The sequence below is a fragment of the Anomaloglossus baeobatrachus genome, chromosome 6 (assembly GCF_048569485.1).
Source record: "Anomaloglossus baeobatrachus isolate aAnoBae1 chromosome 6, aAnoBae1.hap1, whole genome shotgun sequence".
NCBI classification, from domain to species: domain Eukaryota; kingdom Metazoa; phylum Chordata; class Amphibia; order Anura; family Aromobatidae; genus Anomaloglossus; species Anomaloglossus baeobatrachus.
Window position 1 is genome coordinate 306,951,717 of NC_134358.1, and position 21,569 is coordinate 306,973,285.

Genomic DNA, 21,569 nt, shown 5'->3' on the forward strand with positions numbered 1-21,569 from the left:
TGTCAATTTCTTGACCTGTTGATGATCAACTTATTGGACATCACCAACCACAACCTCCCAGACACTGGTCAGAGAGGTGGACTGTTTTCCTTCTCCGTAAATCTCCCTTTTAATAAGGGCCCAAAAGTTCTCAATGGAAGTCAGGTCAAAAAGGGGGCTATGTCCTTTTATTTTTAAGGCCTTTACTAGGTATTAAAGTAGTGGCGACTTCGATGCATATAATAGCGCATTGTGCTGCATAAAAATCATAGATTTCTTTAAAATGCCGTCATTTTTCCCTGCACCACTGCTTCAAGAAAGTGTCTCCTAAAAACTGACCTGAAAAGGTCCAACTTGCTCATCTTTAACCCCTTAAGGACGAAGCCAGTTTAGTCCCTAATGACCCGACCAGTTTTTGCAATTCTGACCAGTGTCACTATATAAGGTTATAACTCTGGAACACTTCAGCGGATCCCGGTGATTCTGCCATTGTTTTTTCGTGACATATTGTAGTTCAAGATAGTTATAAATTTAGGACAATATATTTTGTGTTTATTTTTGAAACAATCAGAAATTTTCAAACTTTTATTTTTTATGCCCTTAAACCAGAGAGTTCTGTCACACAAAATAGTTAATAAATCACATTTCCCACTTCTCTACTTTACATCAGCGCAATTTTTGAAACAAAATTTTTTGGGGTTTGGAAGTTAGTCAAAGTTCATCAGCAATTTCCCATTTTTTTTTCAACAAAATTTACAAAACCATTTTTTAGGGACCACATCATATTTGAAGTGACTTTGAGGGGCCTGGGTGACAGAAAATACCCAAAACTGACACCATTCTAAAAACGAAAGCACTCAAAGTGCTCAAAACCACATCCAAGAAGTTTATTAACCCTTCAGGTGCCTCACAGGAATAAAGCAATATGGAATGAAAAAAAAAAATAAAATGTATTTTAACTAAAAATGTTGCTTTAGCTTTAGGAGAAATAGCATAATAAAATGGAGCACAAATTTTATTCCCCAGTTTCTCCTGAGTGCGCTGATACCCCACATGTGGTCAGAAATCTCGGTTTGCACAAATGGGAGGGCCCAGAACAGAAGGAGCAATATTTGAATTTTGGAACACAAATTTGACTGAAATAGATTGCTGGTACCATGTTCCATTTGTCGGGCCCCTAAGGTACCTAAACAGCAGAAACCCCCCACAAGTGACCTCAATTTGAAAACTAGGCCCCTCAAGGATTTTATTCAGGGGTATAGTGAGCATTTTTAACCACCGGGGGCATCACAAAAATGTTGCTCTAGCAGCAAATTTCTCACTTTTAGACTATGTGCCCACGATCCGGCGACACAGAGTCTGTGGAGATGTGAGTGTTGTCCATGGGAGAACACGGCTGCCCGTGACCACGATCCAGTTTCGGGCCCCTGCAGACTTTAGCTCTGTTCTCTCCGCAGAGAACACTCATCTCCGCAGCATAAATTGACGTTCTGCAGCGCCAGATGTCAGTTTATGGTGTGGAGAAAATAAGCACAGTAGGCAGATCTCTAAAAATCCTTCCACTGCACTTGTACTGTATAACGCAGCGTTATAGATACAACGAAAACAGTGTCCAAAATGCTTGAAACCTTAATTGCGGGCTCGCAGCCTAATAAGCTAGGAAGAATGGATGGATAGCTAAACAGACAGACAGATGCCAAACACATATATAATGACCCCCCCCGCATATTCTAAGCTGGCACCCTTTAGTGACTTTCATGTGGCACTAAAGGGTGCTTAGCCTTGTATTTAGCCACAAAATAAATAATTAAAAAGAAAACAAAAAAAAACCGACGTGGGGTACCCCCGTTTTTGATAGCCAGCTAGAGTAAAGCAGACGGCTGCAGCTTGCAAACCTCAGCTGGCAGCAGATTCACCTTGGTTGGTGATCCAATTTGGAGGGCATCACAGGCTCTTTTTTATAATTGTTTATAAATAATAATAATAATAATAATAATAATAAAAAAGCAAAAAACGTAGGGTCCCCCCCAAATTGGATCACCAGCCGAGGTAAAGCGGACAGCTGTGGTCTGGTATTCTCAGGGTAGAAAGGGCCATAGATATTGGCCTTTCCCAGCCTAAAAATAGCAGGCCGCAGCCGCCCCGGAGGTGGCGCATCCATTAGATGTGCCAATCCTGGCGCTTCCCCCCCGGCTCATCCCGATGCCCTGGTGCGGTGGCAAACTGGGTAATAAATGAGGTTGACACCAGCTGTGTAATGTCACCTGGCATCAAGCCCAGCAGTTTGTGATGTCACCGCGTCTATCAGATACCCGACATCACTAACTGTCAGTAATAATAAAAAAAAGACAAAAAAATATTATTTGAATAAACACTCCCCAAAACATTCCCTCTTTCACCAATTTATTGTAAAGAAAAATAAATCCGGTCCGCAGTAATCCAATAAGGGAGTCCCACGACGACTGTGGACCTTCTAGAATATGGGGAGCACGCTCAGAGAACATATCCCCCATTTACTAGGAGTGCAGACCCTCCATGTGAAGATTGTGGGTGCAATGACACTGCACTCACTCTCCCCGGTTCCACAGCAGCAGTGTGCATTCAGCAAGCTCCGCGTCTCTGAGAGCAAAGCAGGAAGCTGAGCTGACAGCCACTCTCTGTGCTTGTGGCTAGCGTCTATTGTGAAGGAGGGATCGCGGGGATCGCCGAGGATTAACCTATTGGGGAACACTAGGGTGGTTATAGGGGGTGACTTGGCAGGACCTGGGGAGGAGTTTTCTGTCGCATGTGTTATGGCGCATGCAACAGAAATCAGAGGAAGAGGGTGAATGCGGCCGGCACGCTAGTGTGCGCGCCGCCATCTTGGATTTTCGGCAGGGGGTCGGGGAGGCACTTTGGCAACACCAAGGGATTGGAGGGGGCCGGGGGAGGAGATTTATCTTCCATCTGACATGTTTGATCATGCCAGGTGGGAGATAAATCATTTGTTACCGCCGCCGCCATTTACTGTAACGTGATCATCGGTATACGGTGTATACCGGTGATCACGTGACTGGAGACCAGAAAAACCGTCCAGAATCATGATTTCCAGGGTCTCAGCTACTCCCGATAGCTGAAACCCCCGAGATTTTCCGTCGCTGGGGGGATCTAGAGGCTTTTTTTTTGGCAGAACGTCTCAAAGCGTCCGAACAGAATAAGTACCCTGCAATTCTGATGTTTTGAGACGTTAGGCCACCGTTAAGGGGTTAATAATAGCAGCCCATAGCAGTATCCCACATCCATATAGCTAGTGTCTGAGTCAAAGTGGAGATCTGTGCTCATTACTGATCCAGTCTTGGGCTCATTTATCTTGTCTCTTAAGAGTCATTCTTATCTCATTGGTCCATCAAGCTTTGAAAAATCTGTCTTCAGATATGTCTTGTCCCGGTCTTGATGTTTCACTTGTGTCTTGCTCAGTGGTGGTTTGTTTGCAGCCTCCCTTACCTTTTCCATGTCTCTGTTTACTGAAAACCTTGTACTTCTGTGTCTTGGTCAGCGGTGGTCAGGTTTCAGCCTTCCTTACCTTGGCCATGTCTTAGAGCACTAAACACCTTGTACTTCTGTGTCTTGCTCAGTGGTAGTTGGGTTGCAGCCTTCCTTACCTTGGCCATGTCTCTGAGCACTGAACAAATTGGCTACTGGCTACTCCAGCGAGATTGCAGTTCTGGAATATGACCGCACTGGACGATAATGGGTTCCTGGTTACTTCACGTTTGACTCTTCTCAAATCTTTGGCAGTTAGATGTCTTCTTTTTTTTTTTCCTCTCAACATATTTTTTGCAACCCTGTTGACTATGAGCAACATAACTTATGATGGTTCTGTAATTACACCCCCAATACCATAGCAATATTAAGAGTGCTGCTTCCGTTTGAAAAGTTAAAAATCAATGTCTTAAGGGTACTTTAGACGCTGCGATATCTGTACTGATATCGCTAGCGAGCGTACCCTTCCCTGTCGGTTGTGCGACACGGGCAAATCGCTGCCTGTGGTGCACAACATCGCTTACACCCGTCACACAGACTTACCTTCCCTGCGACGTCACTCTGACCAGCGATCCGCCTCTCTTTCTAAGGGAGAGGTTCGTGCGGCATCACAGCGACTTCACACGGCAGCCGTCCAATAGAAGCGGAGGGGCAAAGATGAGCGGCTTCCTTCTTTTCTGGTGGACGCAGGTAGGAGATGTTCGTCGTTCCTGCGGTGTCACATGTAGCGATGTGTGGTGCCGCAGGAACGATGAACATCATCGTACCTGCAGCAGCGATATTAAGGAAAGGAGCGACGTATCAACGATCAACGATTTTTGACGTTTTGGCGATCGTTGATCGTCGCTCCTTGGTGTTGCACGCTGCGATGTCTCTAACTGTGCCGGATGTGCGTCACTAACGATGTGACCCTGACGATATATCAGCAGCGATGTCGCAGCGTGTAAAGCACCCTTTAAGCCCACTTTACACGTTGCAATTAGTTGTACAATCGCATTTGCGATGTGACACGCCCAGGTTGCATACGGGATCTTATGAGATTTCACGTTGGTCGTTCATTTGCTGTCACACGAGCGTTAGTAGTCTATGTTAAATTGGTCAATTTTGTGTGCGATCCTTTAGATCATGTGTTCTGTGACGTATGCATTGGGCACCTTTTTTTTTTTTTTTTTTATTTATTGACTTGCCAAGCGTGTGTAATGTGTAGGAATAGGGATGCGTTTTTACTATGTCATCTGCCATTCAGCTCTGCTACATGGCCGCTAACAGCAGACACAGACAGCCATGTAGCAGAGCTGAATGGCAGATGACAGCAGACACAGACAGAGACGCACTGTCAGAATGAACTCGGGTGAACTTCACCCGACTTCATTGTCATGCTGCGGCTCTGTCTGTGTCGCGCCCTGATTAGCGGTCACCAGTGAAGGACTCACCGGTGACCGCTAATCTCCTAAGTTACTGAAGTTAGCAGCCCTCTCTCATACTCACCGATCCCCGATCCCCGGCGCTGCACGGCGTTCACACTGCTCCGGCGGCTTTTACTGTTTTGAAAAAGCCGGCCGCTCATTAAACAATTTCGTATTCCCTGCTTTCCCCGCCCACCGGCGCCTATGATTGGTTACAGTGAGACACGCCCCCACTCTGAGTGACAGGTGTCACACTGCACCCAATCACAGCAGCCGGTGGGCGTGTCTATACTGTGCAGTGAAATAAATAATTAAATAATTAAAAAAAACGGCGTGCGGTTCCCCCCAATTTTAAAACCAGCCAGATAAAGCCATACGGCTGAAGGCTGGTATTCTCAGGATGGGGAGCTCCACGTTATGGGGAGCCCCCCAGCCTAACAATATCAGCCAACAGCCGCCCAGAATTGCTGCATACATTATATGCGACAGTTCTGGGACTGTACCCGCCTCTTCCCGATTTGCCCTGGTGCGTTGGCAAATCGGGGTAATAAGGAGTTATTGGCAGCCCATAGCTGCCAATAAGTCCTAGATTAATCATGTCAGGCGTCTATGAGACACCCTCCATGATTAATCTGTAAATTACAGTAAATAAACACACGCACCCGAAAAAATCCTTTATTAGAAATAAAAAAACACACACATATACCCTGGTTCACCACTTTAATCAGCCCCAAAAAGCCCTCCATGTCCGGCGTAATCCAGGATGCTCCAGCGTCGCTTCCAGCGCTGCTGCATGGAGGTGACCGGAGCTGCAGAATACACAGCCGCTCCGGTCACCTCCACGCAGGTAATGAAGACAGCCGCGCGATCAGCTGCTGTCACTGAGGTTACCCGCTGTCACTGGATCCAGCGGTGGCCGCGGGTAACCTCAGTGACAGCTCAGGTGATCGCGCTACTCACCTCAGTTGCTGCGTGGAGGTGATAGGAGCGGCGGTGAGTAGCGCGATCAGCTGAGCTGTCACTGGGGTTACCCGCGGCCACCGCTGGATCCAGTGACAGCGGGTAACCTCAGTGACAGCAGCTGATCGCGCGGCTGTCTTCATTACCTGCGTGGAGGTGACCGGAGCGGCTGTGTATTCTGCAGCTCCGGTCACCTCCATGCAGCAGCGCTGGAAGCGACGCTGGAGCATCCTGGATTACGCCGGACATGGAGGGCTTTTTGGGGCTGATTAAAGTGGTGAACCAGGGTATATGTGTGTGTTTTTTATTTCTAATAAAGGATTTTTTCGGGTGCGTGTGTTTATTTACTGTAATTTACAGATTAATCATGGAGGGTGTCTCATAGATGCCTGACATGATTAATCTAGGACTTATTGGCAGCTATGGGCTGCCAATAACTCCTTATTACCCCGATTTGCCAACGCACCAGGGCAAATCGGGAAGAGGCGGGTACAGTCCCAGAACTGTCGCATATAATGTATGCGGCAATTCTGGGCGGCTGTTGGCTGATATTGTTAGGCTGGGGGGCTCCCCATAACGTGGAGCTCCCCATCCTGAGAATACCAGCCTTCAGCCGTATGGCTTTATCTGGCTGGTTTTAAAATTGGGGGGAACCGCACGCCGTTTTTTTAAAATTATTTAATTATTTATTTCACTACACAGTATAGACACACCCACCGGCTGCTGTGATTGGGTGCAGTGTGACACCTGTCACTCAGCGTGGGGGCGTGTCTCACTGTAACCAATCATAGGCGCCGGTGGGTGGGGAAAGCAGGGAATACGAGATTGTTTAATGGGCGGCCGGCTTTTTCAAAACAGTAAAAGCCGCCGGAGCAGTGTGAACGCCGTGCAGCGCCGGGGATCGGTGAGTATATGAGAGAGGGGGATAGACTGACATGGACAGAGAGTGAGGGACAGAGATAGTGACGGACTGACAGAGATTAGTGAATGACAGACATTGTGAGGCGCTTCAGAACGCAGCTTTTCAGCTGCGCTCTGAAGCGGACCTTTTTTAAGCTGCGGTGCAGAGCGCACACCTGCGCACATAGCATCAGACACCAAAATCGTATGAGGGATGTCACACGTTACAATTCACTAGGTTCGTGCAACAAAACGCTCAATTCTAGAGAATGATACGATGTGTTTGCGATCAACGGTTTTGCGTTCAATCCTGATCGCAAGTAGATGTCACACGCAGATACCTCACAAACGATGCCGGATGTGCGTCACTTACAACTTGACCCCAACGACGAATTGTGAGATATATTGAAGCGTGTGTAGCGGGCTTTAGTCAGTCCATCACTTTTTTTGACCCCTTTGTTTGAGTAAAACAAGCTGCCTAATAATTCTGCACACCTTGATAAATGATTTTGATATCCTTAGGCCGTACCTTCCCTCATTACACAAATACACCTGATATGCTTCATCCTATAAGCATTCACATTTATACAGTTGAAAAATATCCACAAAAATGATGATCTTGTCAAATCATTCACATACCTCATGTTCAAGTATATAAATTTTTGCCTCTTGGCATTAGATCAACTTATGATTTTTGAATGTGCAGTCCATGTCTTTTTTTTTTTTTTCTTCTTCAACTACACTACAGTTCTAAAGTTTGGGGTCACCCAGACAATTTTGTCTTATCCATGAGAAATCATACTTTTATTTATCAAATGAATTGCATAATGAATAGAAAATATAGTCCAGACATTGAATAGGTTGGAAATAATGATTTTTTACTTGAAATAATAATTTTCTCCTTTAAATTTAGCTTTTGTCAAAAAAAAATGCCCCTTTGCAGAAGTTCCAGCTTTGCAGACCATTGGCATTCTAGCTGTTAATTTGCTGCGGTAATCTGGAGATATTTCACCCCATGCTTCCAGAAGCCTCTCCCACAAGTTGGATTGGCGTGATGGACACTTTTTGCATACCATATGGTCAAGCTGCTCCCACAACAGCTCAATAGGGTTGAGATCTGGTGACTGGGCTGGTCACTCCATTACAGATAGAATACAAGCTGCCTAGTTCTTCCCTAAATAGGTTAAACATAATTTGGAGGTGTGCTTTGGGTCATTGTCCTATTGTAGGATGAAATTGGCTCCAATCAAGCGCTGTCCACAGGATATGGCATGACGTTGCAAAATGGAGTGATAGCCTTCCTTATTCAAAATCCCTTTTACCTAGTACAAATCTCCCACTTTACCAGCACCAAAGCAACCCTAGACCATCACATTACCTCCGCCATGCTTGAGAGATTGCGTCAGGCACTCTTCCAGCATCTTTTCAGTAGTTCTTCATCTCATAAATGTTCTTCTGTGTGATCCAAACACCTCAAACTTCGATTCGTCTGTCCATAACACTTTTTTCCAATCTTCCTCTGTCCAATGTCTGTTCTTTTGCCCATATTAATCTTTTACTTTTATTAGCCAATCTCAGATATGGCTTTTTCTTTGCCACTCTGCCCTGAAGGCCAGCATCCCGAAGTCGCCTTTTCACTGTAGACGTCGTCACTGGCGTTTTGCAGGTACTATTTAATGAAGCTGCTAGTTGAGGACCTGTGAGGCGTCGATTTCTCAAACTAGAGACTCTAATGTACTTGTCTTGTTGCTCAGTTGTGCAGCGGGGCCTCCCACTTCTTTCTACTCTGGTTAGAGCCTGTTTGTGCTCTCCTCTGAAGGGAGTATTACACACCGTTGTAGGAAATCTTCAGTGTTCCCCCTCGCCCATGACAGCACCACCTGAGAGAGAGGTCCGCCCCTTCAGGACAGGAAACCCACTGAAATAAAAAGGCTGTACCTCTCTACCGCATCAGTTTAAGTTTCCTGTCCCGACGGGACACCCACGGATCGCTGTCCCAGGCCTGGCCCGGTGTGGAAGCCGGGTCTCTTACCTGAAGCTGGTGTCCGGGCTTGGAAGCACCCCCCCCCCCCACGGGTACAGACCCATGCTGCGGTGAGGCGCGGACCTGGAGCTCGGCCGACGTCCAGGACTGCTGCCGCTGTAAGGCTTGTCCCTGCTGTGCTGCATGCTGGAGCAAAGACCGGAAGTGACGTGGAGACATGCGCGGTGCGGACAGGAAGCTACTGTCTGAGCATGCGCACCCGGATCCAAGATGGCGCTGCCCATGGAAAAGCGGTGATTCTTAAACCGACCAGGAACGTGAGTATGATCTCTCCAGAATGGACGGCGATTCACCCCGCAGCGGTGAGCGGCAGCCTGCTTCACCTGCACGCAGCACCCGGCAGGTGTCTGCGTGCAAATCCAGGGCCACCCATTCACCCCGCAGCGGTGAGCGGCAGGCCGCTTCTCCTGCACGCAGCACCCGGCAGACGTCGGCGTGCAAATCCAGGACCACCCTGTCCGGCGGAGGAAGCGGTCGGTCGGGCAGTCCTAGGAGGGATAGACCCAAGGACAGGGTTCAGCCATCGGATCCGGTAGTACTTCTTGCGTCAGGGGGTGAGTGGATCTTCGTGGTCAGCAGGGTGTTAAAAGCCCCTTTTTTGTTTTCTTGCACCCCTTTCCTTAGGCATCTAGAAAGTGTGCATCAAAGAAGAAACCTAAAGAATGTGCTATCTGTCAGTCATCCTTGGCCCCAGAGTACGCCAAAGCCCTGTGCGCTGCCTGTATCCAGCAAACCCTTGCAAAAGAAGGGCCTGGGTTGGCAGCAGAATTGATAGACATCATCCGAGCGGAGGTGCAAAACTCCCTGAAGTCGCTCAAGGGTCATAAGAAACGCAGGAAGTCTCACCGTTCCCCCCTACCAGAGGTTTCGGGCCATGGTTCGGGATCTTCAGCCTCCTCTGTGGCTGACACGTCTGACTCGGACTCTTCCTCCTCCTCTTCGGATGATGGGGGTAGGCCCTGCTTTTCAGCCGCAGATGTGGGACCCTTGATCAAAGCCATAAGGGCTACCATGGGCATAGTGGACCCCAAGGGGCCGGAGTCGACCCAGGATATTATGTTTGGGGGCCTTGATGCCAAGAAGCGCAGAGGTTTCCCGATTCCCCAGAAGGTGCAGTCCCTCATTGACGACCAATGGGGGAAGGTGGATCGGCGGTTGAATCTCTCCTCATCGCTGAAACGGAAATACCCGGTGGAGGGGGGAGCTTCGGGTTTCTGGGATAGGACCCCTAAGATTGAAGTGGCCATTGCCAAGGCTTCCTGTATCACCACCTTGCCATTTGAGGATATGGGGTCACTTAAAGACCAAATAGACAGGAAGGCTGACTGCTTCCTTAGGGGTGCCTGGGAATCGGCGGCCGGAGGCCTGCGGCCGGCTGTTTCAAGTGCATGTGTGGCACGCTCTTTGATGGTGTGGCTCCAGCAGTTGGAGGATCAGCTGAAAGGGGATACACCAAGGAAGGACATAGTTGCCTCGCTCCCACTGCTTCAGGGAGCGGCGGCGTTTATGGCAGACGCCTCTATTGACTCCCTCAAGCTCCTTGCGAGGTCGGCGGGCCTCTCTAACTCAGCGCGAAGGGCTCTTTGACTGACGAATTGGAGGGGGGATACCCAATCCAAGGGTCGCCTCTGTGGAATGCCGTGTGAAGGAACTTACCTCTTTGGATCTAGTCTGGATGACCTCCTTACCAAGGCGTCAGATAAGAAGCAAGGGTTTCCAGTTGTCTCAGGTCCGTCCACGGGGAGCCGGCCCTTTCGGAGGCGCTAATACTTTGGCAAAGGGTCACAGAAACCGCAGGACCGTTGGAAGGATCGCGGGAAGAGATGCTCAGGGTTCCTCTTTGGTAAACACCCTGATGGCAAACATAAGCCTGCACAATGACGCCGGGTGCCCGGTGGGAGGCCGGTTATCCCAGTTCCTTACAGCCTGGAAGAGAATCTCGGCCAACCAATGGCTGCTTCGGCTCGTGTTGACCGGGCTGAGGTTGGAGTTCACTTCGCCCCCTCGGGGGTCTTTCGTTATAATGTCCCTACAGTCACCGATCCAGCAACAGGCACTGCAGGCAGAAGTGAGCTCCCTGCTGGAAAAGAGGGTCGTTTAGGAAGTTCCCAGGGGTCAGGAAGGGGTGGGGGGGTTCTATTCCCCCCTCTTCCTGATTCAGAAGCCCGACTCCACCTTCCGCACGATTATCAATCTGAAGAACCTGAATCGCCATCTCGTGGAACGGTCCTTCAAGATGGAATCCATAAAATCTGCCATTCGTCTGCTCTTTCCCGATTGTTTCATGGTCATCCTCGACTTAAGGGACGCATATTATCACGTCCCTATTTATCAACCCCACCAGCAGTTCCTGAGGTTTGCTATCTTCATGCAGGGCAGTTTAAGACACTTCCAATTTTCAGCACTGCCATTCGAGCTTTCTATGGCTCAAAGGATCTTTACCAAAGTGATGGCAGAGGTTATGGCCCACATCAGGGAACAGGAGGTTTTGATCATTCCATACCTCGACGACTTTCTGCTGGTGGGCCGCTCGGTGGACCACTGTTCCCGCATATTGTCCAGGGTCACGGTCATCCTCCACGACCTAGGATGGATGGTAAACTGGGAGAAATCCAGAATACAACCTTTGCAGCGTCAACTCTTCCTGGGCCTCATCCTGGATTCCACCAGCCAATTGTGTCAGCTCCCTACAGAAAAGGTCACCAAAATAAGGTTTCTGATCTCCTCCATAAAGGCCCATCCTCGCTTGACCTTACACACAGCCATGTCAGTGTTGGGTTCCCTGATCGCCTGCATCCCGGGGGTGACATGGGCACAATTCCATACCAGGGTACTGCAGTGGGAGGTACTCCGGTTTCCGCAGCGGTTCGGTCACTGTTTGGAGAACAAACTGTCCCTGTCCCGAGAAGCCTTGGCCTCCCTGCGATGGTGGCAGGACACCTCCCATCTCCTGCGGAGTCCCGTGGTGCCCCCACATCTCAGACACTATAGTCACCGACGCCAGTTGCTGGGGGTGGGGGGGCGCATCTTCGGCATCGAGGGGTTAAGGGCCCCTGGGACGCTCAGATGGGTTCCCGCTCCTCCAATTTCAGGGAACTCATGGCAGTGTTGAAAGCCTTAGAAGCATTTTTGCCATCCCTGCACGGGCGCCAGCTGCGGATCCTTTCAGCCAACAGGGTGACAGTGGCGTATATCAACCATCAGGGGGGGACCAGGTCCCGGGCACTGCTGTCCCTGTCCCTTCGGATCTTTCAGCTGGCAGAACAGAATCTATTGTCCCTCACGGCACTTCATATCCGGGGGGCAGAGAACGAGGAGGCGGACTTCCTGAGCAGGCACCGCCTCAGCCAGTGAGAGTGGTCCCTAGACCCGGGGATTTTTGTCTCATCTGTCGGCGATGGGGGACACCCGAGCTGGACTTGTTCGCGACCAGGGCGAATCGGAAAGTGGACGGGTTCTGCTCCCTCTACCCCAGGGATCATCCGGTAGTAGTAGGTGGCCTCCAGATTTCGTGGTCCCGGGGCCTCCTGTACGCATTTCCTCCCCTAGTACTACTGCCCTCTGTCCTCCGGAAGATCAGGGAAGACCGGGCTACCATCATTCTCATTGCCCCCTTCTGGCCTAAACGGGCCTGGTTCTATTGGCTTCGGAGTATGTCTCTGGCCGATCCCTGGCTTCTTCCGGACGACCGGCCTCTCCTCAGCCAAGGCCCAGTTCATCACCCCCCCGGACCCGACTCTCCATTTGACTGCCTGGCTTTTGAAAGGTGACTGTTTACTGACAGGGGGTTCTCCCCAGGACTGGTGGATACCCTTCTCGGTAGTAGGAAGCCAGTGACTACGGCCATATATGGGCGGGGGTGTGGAAACGTTTTCTCCTCCAGACTGGCGTTCGGGCGGAGGACCCACCTCCCATCCCGTCCATACTCGAGTTCCTCCAGAGAGGGGTGGAGTTGGGTTTCTCCACCAGTACCCTCAAGGTGCAAGTCTCAGCCCTAGGGGCTTTGTTTAATCTCAGCCTCGCACAGGATAGATGGGTGGCTAGGTTTATTTGCTCCCGGGCTAGGGCAGGGCCGGCACGTACTCCCTGCGTTCCCCCTTGGGACCTTAACCTTGTCCTTGACGCTCTCACGGAGCCACCCTTTGAACCCTTGGGGGTGGCTTCCTTGAAGCATTTAACCCTGAAGGTTTTTCTTCTAGTTGCCCTCACATCGGCTAGGCGGGTGAGCGACCTCCAGGCGTTGTCGATAGTTCACCCCTACCTGCAGGTCTTGGGGGATTGAGTGGTGTTGCGCACTGATCCAGGATATCTTCCTAAGGTAGCAAGTCCCTTCCACCATACCCAGGAGATTGTACTCCCCTCCCTGTGTGACCCCCCGCACAATGCTAAAGAGGCCAGGCTCCACACTCTGGATGTCAGGAGGGCCCTGGTCACATACCTCGATAGGACGAGTGAATGGAGGAGGGCTCAGTCACTGTTCATCACTTTCCAGGGGGCTTCTAAGGGGAAGGGGGCTACAATATCTACCCTTGCTAGATGGATTAGGGACGCTATCTCCCTTGCGTACTCGGCCAAGGGCACTCCTCTCCCTGGCGGGGGGGGGGATCAGGGCGCATTCCACTAGATCAGTTTCCACATTGAACAGAACTGTCGGGCGGCTACTTGGTCGTCTCCTTCTACTTTCTTTCACCATTATAGACTAGACTTATCCTCCACAACTGACCTGTCCTTTGGTAGACGGGTGTTACAGGCGGTGGTCCCTCCCTAAGGTGGTAGATCTCTATAAATCTCTCAGGTGGTGCTGTCATGGGCGAGGGGGAAAAGTCTTAGTTACTTACCGGTAACGGGATTTTCATGAGCCCATGACAGCACCCTTAGTTCCCCCCCCTATTCACTGGTTGTGGTCACCCTTCGGGGAGTGTTTGTGTTAGTGGTGTTCTCCTTATCCTCCTCTTCATTTGTTGGTGGTTAATTAACCTTGTTGGGCGTGCCTCTCATGCTCTGTAAACCAACTGATGTGGTAGAGAGGTACCGCCTTTTTATTTCAGTGGGTTTCCTGTCCTGAAGGGACGGACCTCTCTCTCTTAGGTGGTGCTGTCATGGGCTCATGAAAATCCCGTTACCGGTAAGTAACTAAGACTTTTTTGGCAATTTCTCACATGGAATATCCTTCATTTCTAAGAACAAGAATAGACTTTCGACTTTCACATGAAAGTTCTCTTTTTCTGGCCATTTTGTGAGTTTAATGGTACCAACAAATGTAATGCTCCAGATTCTCAACTAGCTCAAAATAAGGTCAGTTTTATAGCTTCTCTAATCAGCAAAATTGTTTTCAGCTGTGTTAACATACTTGCAGAAGAGTTTTCAAGGGATTCCTAAACATCCATTAGCCTTCCAACACAGTTAGCAAACACAATGTACCATTATACCACTGGAGTGATGGTTGTTGGAAATGGGCCTCTATACACCTATGTAGATATTGCATTAAAAACCAGATGTTTGAAGCTAGAATAGTCGTTTACCACATTAGCAATGTATAGAGTGTATTTCTGTTTAATTTAATGTTCGCTTCATTGAAAAAAAAAAGTGTTTTTTTCTTTTAAAAATAAGGAAATATCTAAGTGACCCAAACCAGGGGTGGGAAACCTCCGGCCCGCGGGCCGTATACGGCCCGCCATGCCCTTTTATGTGGCCCCTGGGCAGATTCCCGGGGGCAGCAGTGCTCGAGCCGCCACCGCTATCTTGTGCGCCGCCGGCCCTTTAAATCCGCACATGTGCTGCTTTGCTTTCCAATGCGTTCTCCCACTGGCCAGTGCCAGCGAGAGAAGACTTACTTTGTGGGCGGGTTTAGTGCTCTGCGTTGCCCACCCTCTGAGATGCGTTCCCGCCCCCGGCTCTCGGAGCTGCGTTCCCGCCTCGGCTTTCGGAGCTGCGTGCTGCCCCCCCGGCCCTCTGAGCTGCGTTCCCGGCCCTCTGAGCTGCGTTCCCGGCCCTCTGAGCTGCGTTCCCGGCCCCCGGCCCTCTGAGCTGCGTTCCCGGCCCTCTGAGCTGCGTTCCCGGCCCCCGGCCCTCTGAGCTGCGTTCCCGGCCCCCGGCCCTCTGAGCTGCGTTCCCGGCCCCCGGCCCTCTGAGCTGCGTTCCCGGCCCCCGGCCCTCTGAGCTGCGTTCCCGGCCCCCGGCCCTCTGAGCTGCGTTCCCGGCCCCCGGCCCTCTGAGCTGCGTTCCCGGCCCCCGGCCCTCTGAGCTGCGTTCCCGGCCCCCGGCCCTCTGAGCTGCGTTCCCGGCCCCCGGCCCTCTGAGCTGCGTTCCCGGCCCCCGGCCCTCTGAGCTGCGTTCCCGGCCCCCGGCCCTCAGAGCTGCGTTCCCGGCCCCCGGCCCTCTGAGCTGCGTTCCCGGCCCTCTGAGCTGCGTTCCCGGCCCCCGGCCCTCTGAGCTGCGTTCCCGGCCCCCGGCCCTCTGAGCTGCGTTCCCGGCCCCCGGCCCTCTGAGCTGCTTTCCCGGCCCCCGGCCCTCTGAGCTGCGTTCCCGGCCCCCGGCCCTCTGAGCTGCGTTCCCGGCCCCCGGCCCTCTGAGCTGCGTTCCCGGCCCCCGGCCCTCTGAGCTGCGTTCCCGGCCCCCTGAGCTGCGTTCCCGGCCCCCGGCCCTCTGAGCTGCGTTCCCGGCCCCCGGCCCTCTGAGCTGCGTTCCCGGCCCCCGGCCCTCTGAGCTGCGTTCCCGGCCCCCGGCCCTCTGAGCTGCGTTCCCGGCCCCCGGCCCTCTGAGCTGCGTTCCCGGCCCCCGGCCCTCTGAGCTGCGTTCCCGGCCCCCGGCCCTCTGAGCTGCGTTCCCGGCCCCCGGCCCTCTGAGCTGCGTTCCCGGCCCCCGGCCCTCTGAGCTGCGTTCCCGGCCCTCTGAGCTGCGTTCCCGGCCCTCTGAGCTGCGTTCCCGGCCCCCGGCCCTCTGAGCTGCGTTCCCGGCCCCCGGCCCTCTGAGCTGCGTTCCCGGCCCCCGGCCCTCTGAGCTGCGTTCCCGGCCCTCTGAGCTGCGTTCCCGGCCCCCGGCCCTCTGAGCTGTGTTCCCGGCCCTCTGAGCTGCGTTCCCGGCCCCCGGCCCTCTGAGCTGCGTTCCCGGCCCCCGGCCCTCTGAGCTGCGTTCCCGGCCCCCGGCCCTCTGAGCTGCGTTCCCGGCCCCCGGCCCTCTGAGCTGCGTTCCCGGCCCCCGGCCCTCTGAGCTGCGTTCCCGGCCCCCGGCCCTCTGAGCTGCGTTCCCGGCCCCCGGCCCTCTGAGCTGCGTTCCCGGCCCTCTGAGCTGCGTTCCCGGCCCTCTGAGCTGCGTTCCCGGCCCTCTGAGCTGCGTTCCCGGCCCTCTGAGCTGCGTTCCCGGCCCCCGGCCCTCTGAGCTGCGTTCCCGGCCCCCGGCCCTCTGAGCTGCGTTCCCGGCCCCCGGCCCTCTGAGCTGCGTTCCCGGCCCCCGGCCCTCTGAGCTGCGTTCCCGGCCCTCTGAGCTGCGTTCCCGGCCCTCTGAGCTGCGTTCCCGGCCCCCGGCCCTCTGAGCTGCGTTCCCGGCCCCCGGCCCTCTGAGCTGCGTTCCCGGCCCCCGGCCCTCTGAGCTGCGTTCCCGGCCCCCGGCCCTCTGAGCTGCGTTCCCGGCCCCCGGCCCTCTGAGCTGCGTTCCCGGCCCCCGGCCCTCTGAGCTGCGTTCCCGGCCCCCGGCCCTCTGAGCTGCGTTCCCGGCCCCCGGCCCTCTGAGCTGCGTTCCCGGCCCCCGGCCCTCTGAGCTGCGTTCCCGGCCCCCGGCCCTCTGAGCTGCGTTCCCGGCCCCCGGCCCTCTGAGCTGCGTTCCCGGCCCCCGGCCCTCTGAGCTGCGTTCCCGGCCCCCGGCCCTCTGAGCTGCGTTCCCGGCCCCCGGCCCTCTGAGCTGCGTTCCCGGCCCCCGGCCCTCTGAGCTGCGTTCCCGGCCCCCGGCCCTCTGAGCTGTGTTCCCGGCCCCCGGCCCTCTGAGCTGCGTTCCCGGCCCCCGGCCCTCTGAGCTGCGTTCCCGGCCCCCGGCCCTCTGAGCTGCGTTCCCGGGCCCCGGCCCTCTGAGCTGCGTTCCCGGCCCCCGGCCCTCTGAGCTGCGTTCCCGGCCCCCGGCCCTCTGAGCTGCGTTCCCGGCCCTCTGAGCTGCGTTCCCGGCCACGGCCCTTTGAGCTGCGTTCCCGGCCCCCGGCCCTCTGCGTTCCCGCCCCCCCGGCCCTCTGAGCTGCGTGCCTGCCCCCCGGCCCTCTGAGCTGCGTTCCCGGCCCTCTGAGCTGCGTTCCCGGCCCTCTGAGCTGCGTTCCCGGCCCTCTGAGCTGCGTTCCCGGCCCTCTGAGCTGCGTTCCCGGCCCTCTGAGCTGCGTTCCCGGCCCTCTGAGCTGCGTTCCCGGCCCTCTGAGCTGCGTTCCCGGCCCTCTGAGCTGCGTTCCCGGCCCTCTGAGCTGCGTTCCCGGCCCTCTGAGCTGCGTTCCCGGCCCTCTGAGCTGCGTTCCCGGCCCTCTGAGCTGCGTTCCCGGCCCTCTGAGCTGCGTTCCCGGCCCTCTGAGCTGCGTTCCCGGCCCTCTGAGCTGCGTTCCCGGCCCCCGGCCCTCTGAGCTGCGTTCCCGGCCCCCGGCCCTCTGAGCTGCGTTCCCGGCCCCCGGCCCTCTGAGCTGCGTTCCCGGCCCCCGGCCCTCTGAGCTGCGTTCCCGGCCCCCGGCCCTCTGAGCTGCGTTCCCGGCCCCCGGCCCTCTGAGCTGCGTTCCCGGCCCCCGGCCCTCTGAGCTGCGTTCCCGGCCCCCGGCCCTCTGAGCTGCGTTCCCGGCCCCCGGCCCTCTGAGCTGCGTTCCCGGCCCCCGGCCCTCTGAGCTGCGTTCCCGGCCCCCGGCCCTCTGAGCTGCGTTCCCGGCCCCCGGCCCTCTGAGCTGCGTTCCCGGCCCCCGGCCCTCTGAGCTGCGTTCCCGGCCCCCGGCCCTCTGAGCTGCGTTCCCGGCCCCCGGCCCTCTGAGCTGCGTTCCCGGCCCCCGGCCCTCTGAGCTGCGTTCCCGGCCCCCGGCCCTCTGAGCTGCGTTCCCGGCCCCCGGCCCTCTGAGCTGCGTTCCCGGCCCCCGGCCCTCTGAGCTGCGTTCCCGGCCCCCGGCCCTCTGAGCTGCGTTCCCGGCCACGGCCCTTTGAGCTGCGTTCCCGGCCCCCGGCCCTCTGCGTTCCCGCCCCCCCGGCCCTCTGAGCTGCGTGCCTGCCCCCCGGCCATCGGAGCTGCGTGCCCGCCCCCCGGCCATCGGAGCTACATGTCCGGTGCCTGCTCTCTGGTGCTGGGAGTCCGGCACTGCTGTGTGTCCAGCGACAGCCCTCTGCTGCCGTGTGCCCTGTCCAGTGCTTTGTGGCCCCCCTCCCCTCAGTGCTGTGTGCGCCCCAATGCTGTGTATCACCCCAGGTTTGTGTGTCCCTCCCCCCCCCACTGATGTCAGGGCTCCGCAAGTGATATCTGTGCCTCTTGTGTGGTGCCTGCGCCCCAGCCCCTCGTGTGGCGTCTGCGCCCCAGTCCCTCTTGTGATGTGTATGTCCCCAGCCCCTCTTGTGATGTGCATCTCCTCAGCGTCTCCTGTGACTTATACATCACAGGAGGGGCGGGGGGCATATACATCACAAGAGGGGCTGGGGGCATATACATCACAAGAGGGGCTGGGGGCACATACATCACAAGAGGGGCTGGGGGCACATACATCACAAGAGGGGCTGGGGGCACATACATCACAGGAAGGCTGGAGGCATATTCATCACAGGAGGGGCTGGGGGCATATACATGTCCCCAGCCCCTTGTGTGATGTATGTGCCCCCAGTGTCTCCTGTGATGTATATACAGCGTCTGGTAAATCATATACATCACATAACAATCTTATCACAAAGAATTGACTGTGCTCCAGACCCAGACAAAAATGAAAAAGCAGCTGTGAGAAGCAACATGATTAGTATCACCAAAAGAGAAGCCGCTCCAGCCGCCACAGTAGGGGTAAGTTAATTAATTGTTTGACCAAATATAGCAGGGTCATTTTCACATTGATAATTTTGTGCGGCCGCCGAAGGTTGGTAGAAATTTGCAAATGGCCCCTGGCTGAAAAAAGGTTCCCGACCCCTGCCCTAAACTTTTGAACTAGTGAATGTTGCCAAATAATTCCGCACAGTGTAAATGGCTTTCCCATACATCTTGCTTGTTGAGCCTCTACTTATTTTTCCTGACTTCCTGATATTCTCATATTATTCTTCTTCTTTCATTACATAAGTGTACACGTGTTATTGTAGAATAAGCCACTGCCACACTATTCTAGCATAGGCTTATCCCCATCGGGAACAAGCTAGTGGTCATCATAATTATTCACTCCTCCCTTCAGGATCGGACATCCTCATACACATTGGTATTCAGCCAGTCACACTAAAATTAGTGGCTTTGGACCCATGAGTAGCAGTGGTTAGCGTTAGCAGTATTGGTCCTGGGATAGATTCGAAGGACAACATCTACATAGAATCAGTATGTTCTCTTGTTCTCTCTGTGCTTGTCTCTGTTTCCGATGGGCATATTGCTTAGTTTCTGCATCCCCCTGAAAAATGCAGTCCTAAAACATTTGGAATAGATGACAGGGACTGATTGTGTAGTGACCATCTCAGTAATAAGTAAAATATGAGTTTGTCATATCTTTCATTTACTGGTGTAAAACAACTGCAGTCAACATTGGTTTCCATCTTTCTTTTTCAGGTGTAAGTCCAAGAGTTACAACTACAGAAAACTTCCCACCACATCTGTTATAATTGCATTTTACAATGAGGCAATGTCAACTTTACTGCGCACGATTCACAGCGTCTTAGAAATGTCTTCGGCAGTACTATTAAGAGAAATCATATTGGTTGATGACTTCAGCGATAAAGGTAAGCACGGAGTAATAAAGTGTGTAGATTTAATATGTAATAATTACAATTTCATCAGCCTTGTACTGTATGTAATTGCCTCTTTCTACATTCGCTAATGAGTCATTTGGATAATAAACTTGTATATACAGTGCTGGCCAAAAGTATTGGCACCCCTGCAATTCTGTCAGATAATACTGAGTTTCTTCTTGAAAATTATTGCAATCACAAATTCTTTGGTATTATTATCTTTATTTAATTTGTCTTCAATGAAAAAAATAAAAAAAATTGTCATAAAGCCAAATTGGGTATAATTCCACACCAAACATAAAAAAGGGGTGGACAAAAGTATTGGCACTGTTTGAAAAATCATGTGATGCTTCTCTAATTTGTGTAATTTACAGCACCTGTAACTTACCTGTGGCACCTAACAGGTGTTGGCAATAACTAAATCACACTTGCAGCCAGTTGACATGGATTAAAGTTGACTCAACCCCTGTCCTGTATCCTTGTGTGTACCACATTGGGCATGGAGAAAAGAAAGAAGATCAAAGAACTGTCTGAGGACTTGAGAATCCAAATTGTGAGGAAGTATGAGTAATCTCAAGGCTACAAGTCCATCTCCAAAGACCTGAAAGTTCCTGTGTCTACGGTGCGCAGTGTCATCAAGAAGTGTAAAGCCCATGGCACTGTGGCTAACGTCCCTAGGTGTGGAAGGAAAAGAAAAATTGACGAGAGATTTCAACGCAAGATTGTTCAGATGGTGGATAAAGAACCTTGACTAACATCCAAACAAGTTCAAGCTGCCCTACAGTCCGAGGGTACAACAGTGTCAACGCGTACTATCCGTCGGCGTCTGAATGTAAAGGGACGGTATGATAGGATACCCAGGAAGACCCCACTTCTTACCCCGAGACATAAAAAAGCCAGGCTGGAGTTTGCCAAAACTTACCTGAGAAAGCCTAAAACGTTTTGGAAGAATATTCTCTGGTCAGATGAGACAAAAGTAGAGCTTTTTGGGAAAAGCCATCAACATAGAGTTTACAGGAAAAAAAAAAGAGGCATTCAAAGAAAAGAACATGATCCCTACAGTCAAACATGGCGGAGGTTCCCTGATGTTTTGGGGTTGCTTTGCTGCCTCTGGCACTGGACTGCTTGACCATGTGCATGGCATTATGAAGTCTGAAGACAACCAACAAATTTTGCAGCATAATGTAGTGCCCAGTTTGAGAAAGCTGGGTCTTCCTCAGAGGTCATGGGTCTTCCAGCAGGACAATGACCCAAAACACACTTCAAAAAGCAGTAGAAAATGGTTTGAGAAAAAGCACTGGAGACTACTAAAGTGGCCAGCAATGAGTCCAGACCTGAATCCCATAGAACACCTGTGGAGAGATCTCAAAATGGCAGATTGGCGAAGGCCCCCTTCAAATCTCAGGGACCTGGAGCAGTTTGCCAAAGAAGAATGGTCTAAAATTCCAGCAGAGCATTGTAAGAAACTCATTGATGGTTACCAGAAGTGGTTGTTCGCTGTTATTTTGGCTAAAGGTTGTGCAACCAAGTATTAGGCGAAGGGTGCCAATACTTTTGTCTGGCCCATTTTTGGAGTTTTTTGTGAAATGATCAATGATTTGATTATTGTTTCATTCTCTTTTGTACTTTTTCATTGCAAGAAAATTAAATGAAGATAATACCAAAGAATTTGTGATTGCAATCATTTTCAAGAAGAAACTGAGTATTATTTGACAGAATTGCAGGGGTGCCAATACTTTTGGCCAGCACTGTAATGAATGCTCTACAAGCTAATTTATAAGGTATATTTATACACCTGATATGCTGTAAGGTTAGGATATACTAATATATAATATAGTCCTAGGTAATTAATAA

The 21,569-nt window shown here is 52.8% G+C and overlaps 1 protein-coding gene across 1 annotated transcript in view; it reads left to right on the forward strand.

Moving 5' to 3' along the window:
• GALNT4 (polypeptide N-acetylgalactosaminyltransferase 4) overlaps positions 1-21,569 on the forward strand; it is a 125,029-nt gene that overhangs the window by 37,751 nt on the left and 65,709 nt on the right. Inside the window, exon 3 of the mRNA XM_075314918.1 lies at positions 19,537-19,706. Within this exon, the coding sequence (XP_075171033.1) occupies positions 19,537-19,706 (170 nt within the window). The remainder of the gene's footprint in view (positions 1-19,536; positions 19,707-21,569) is intronic.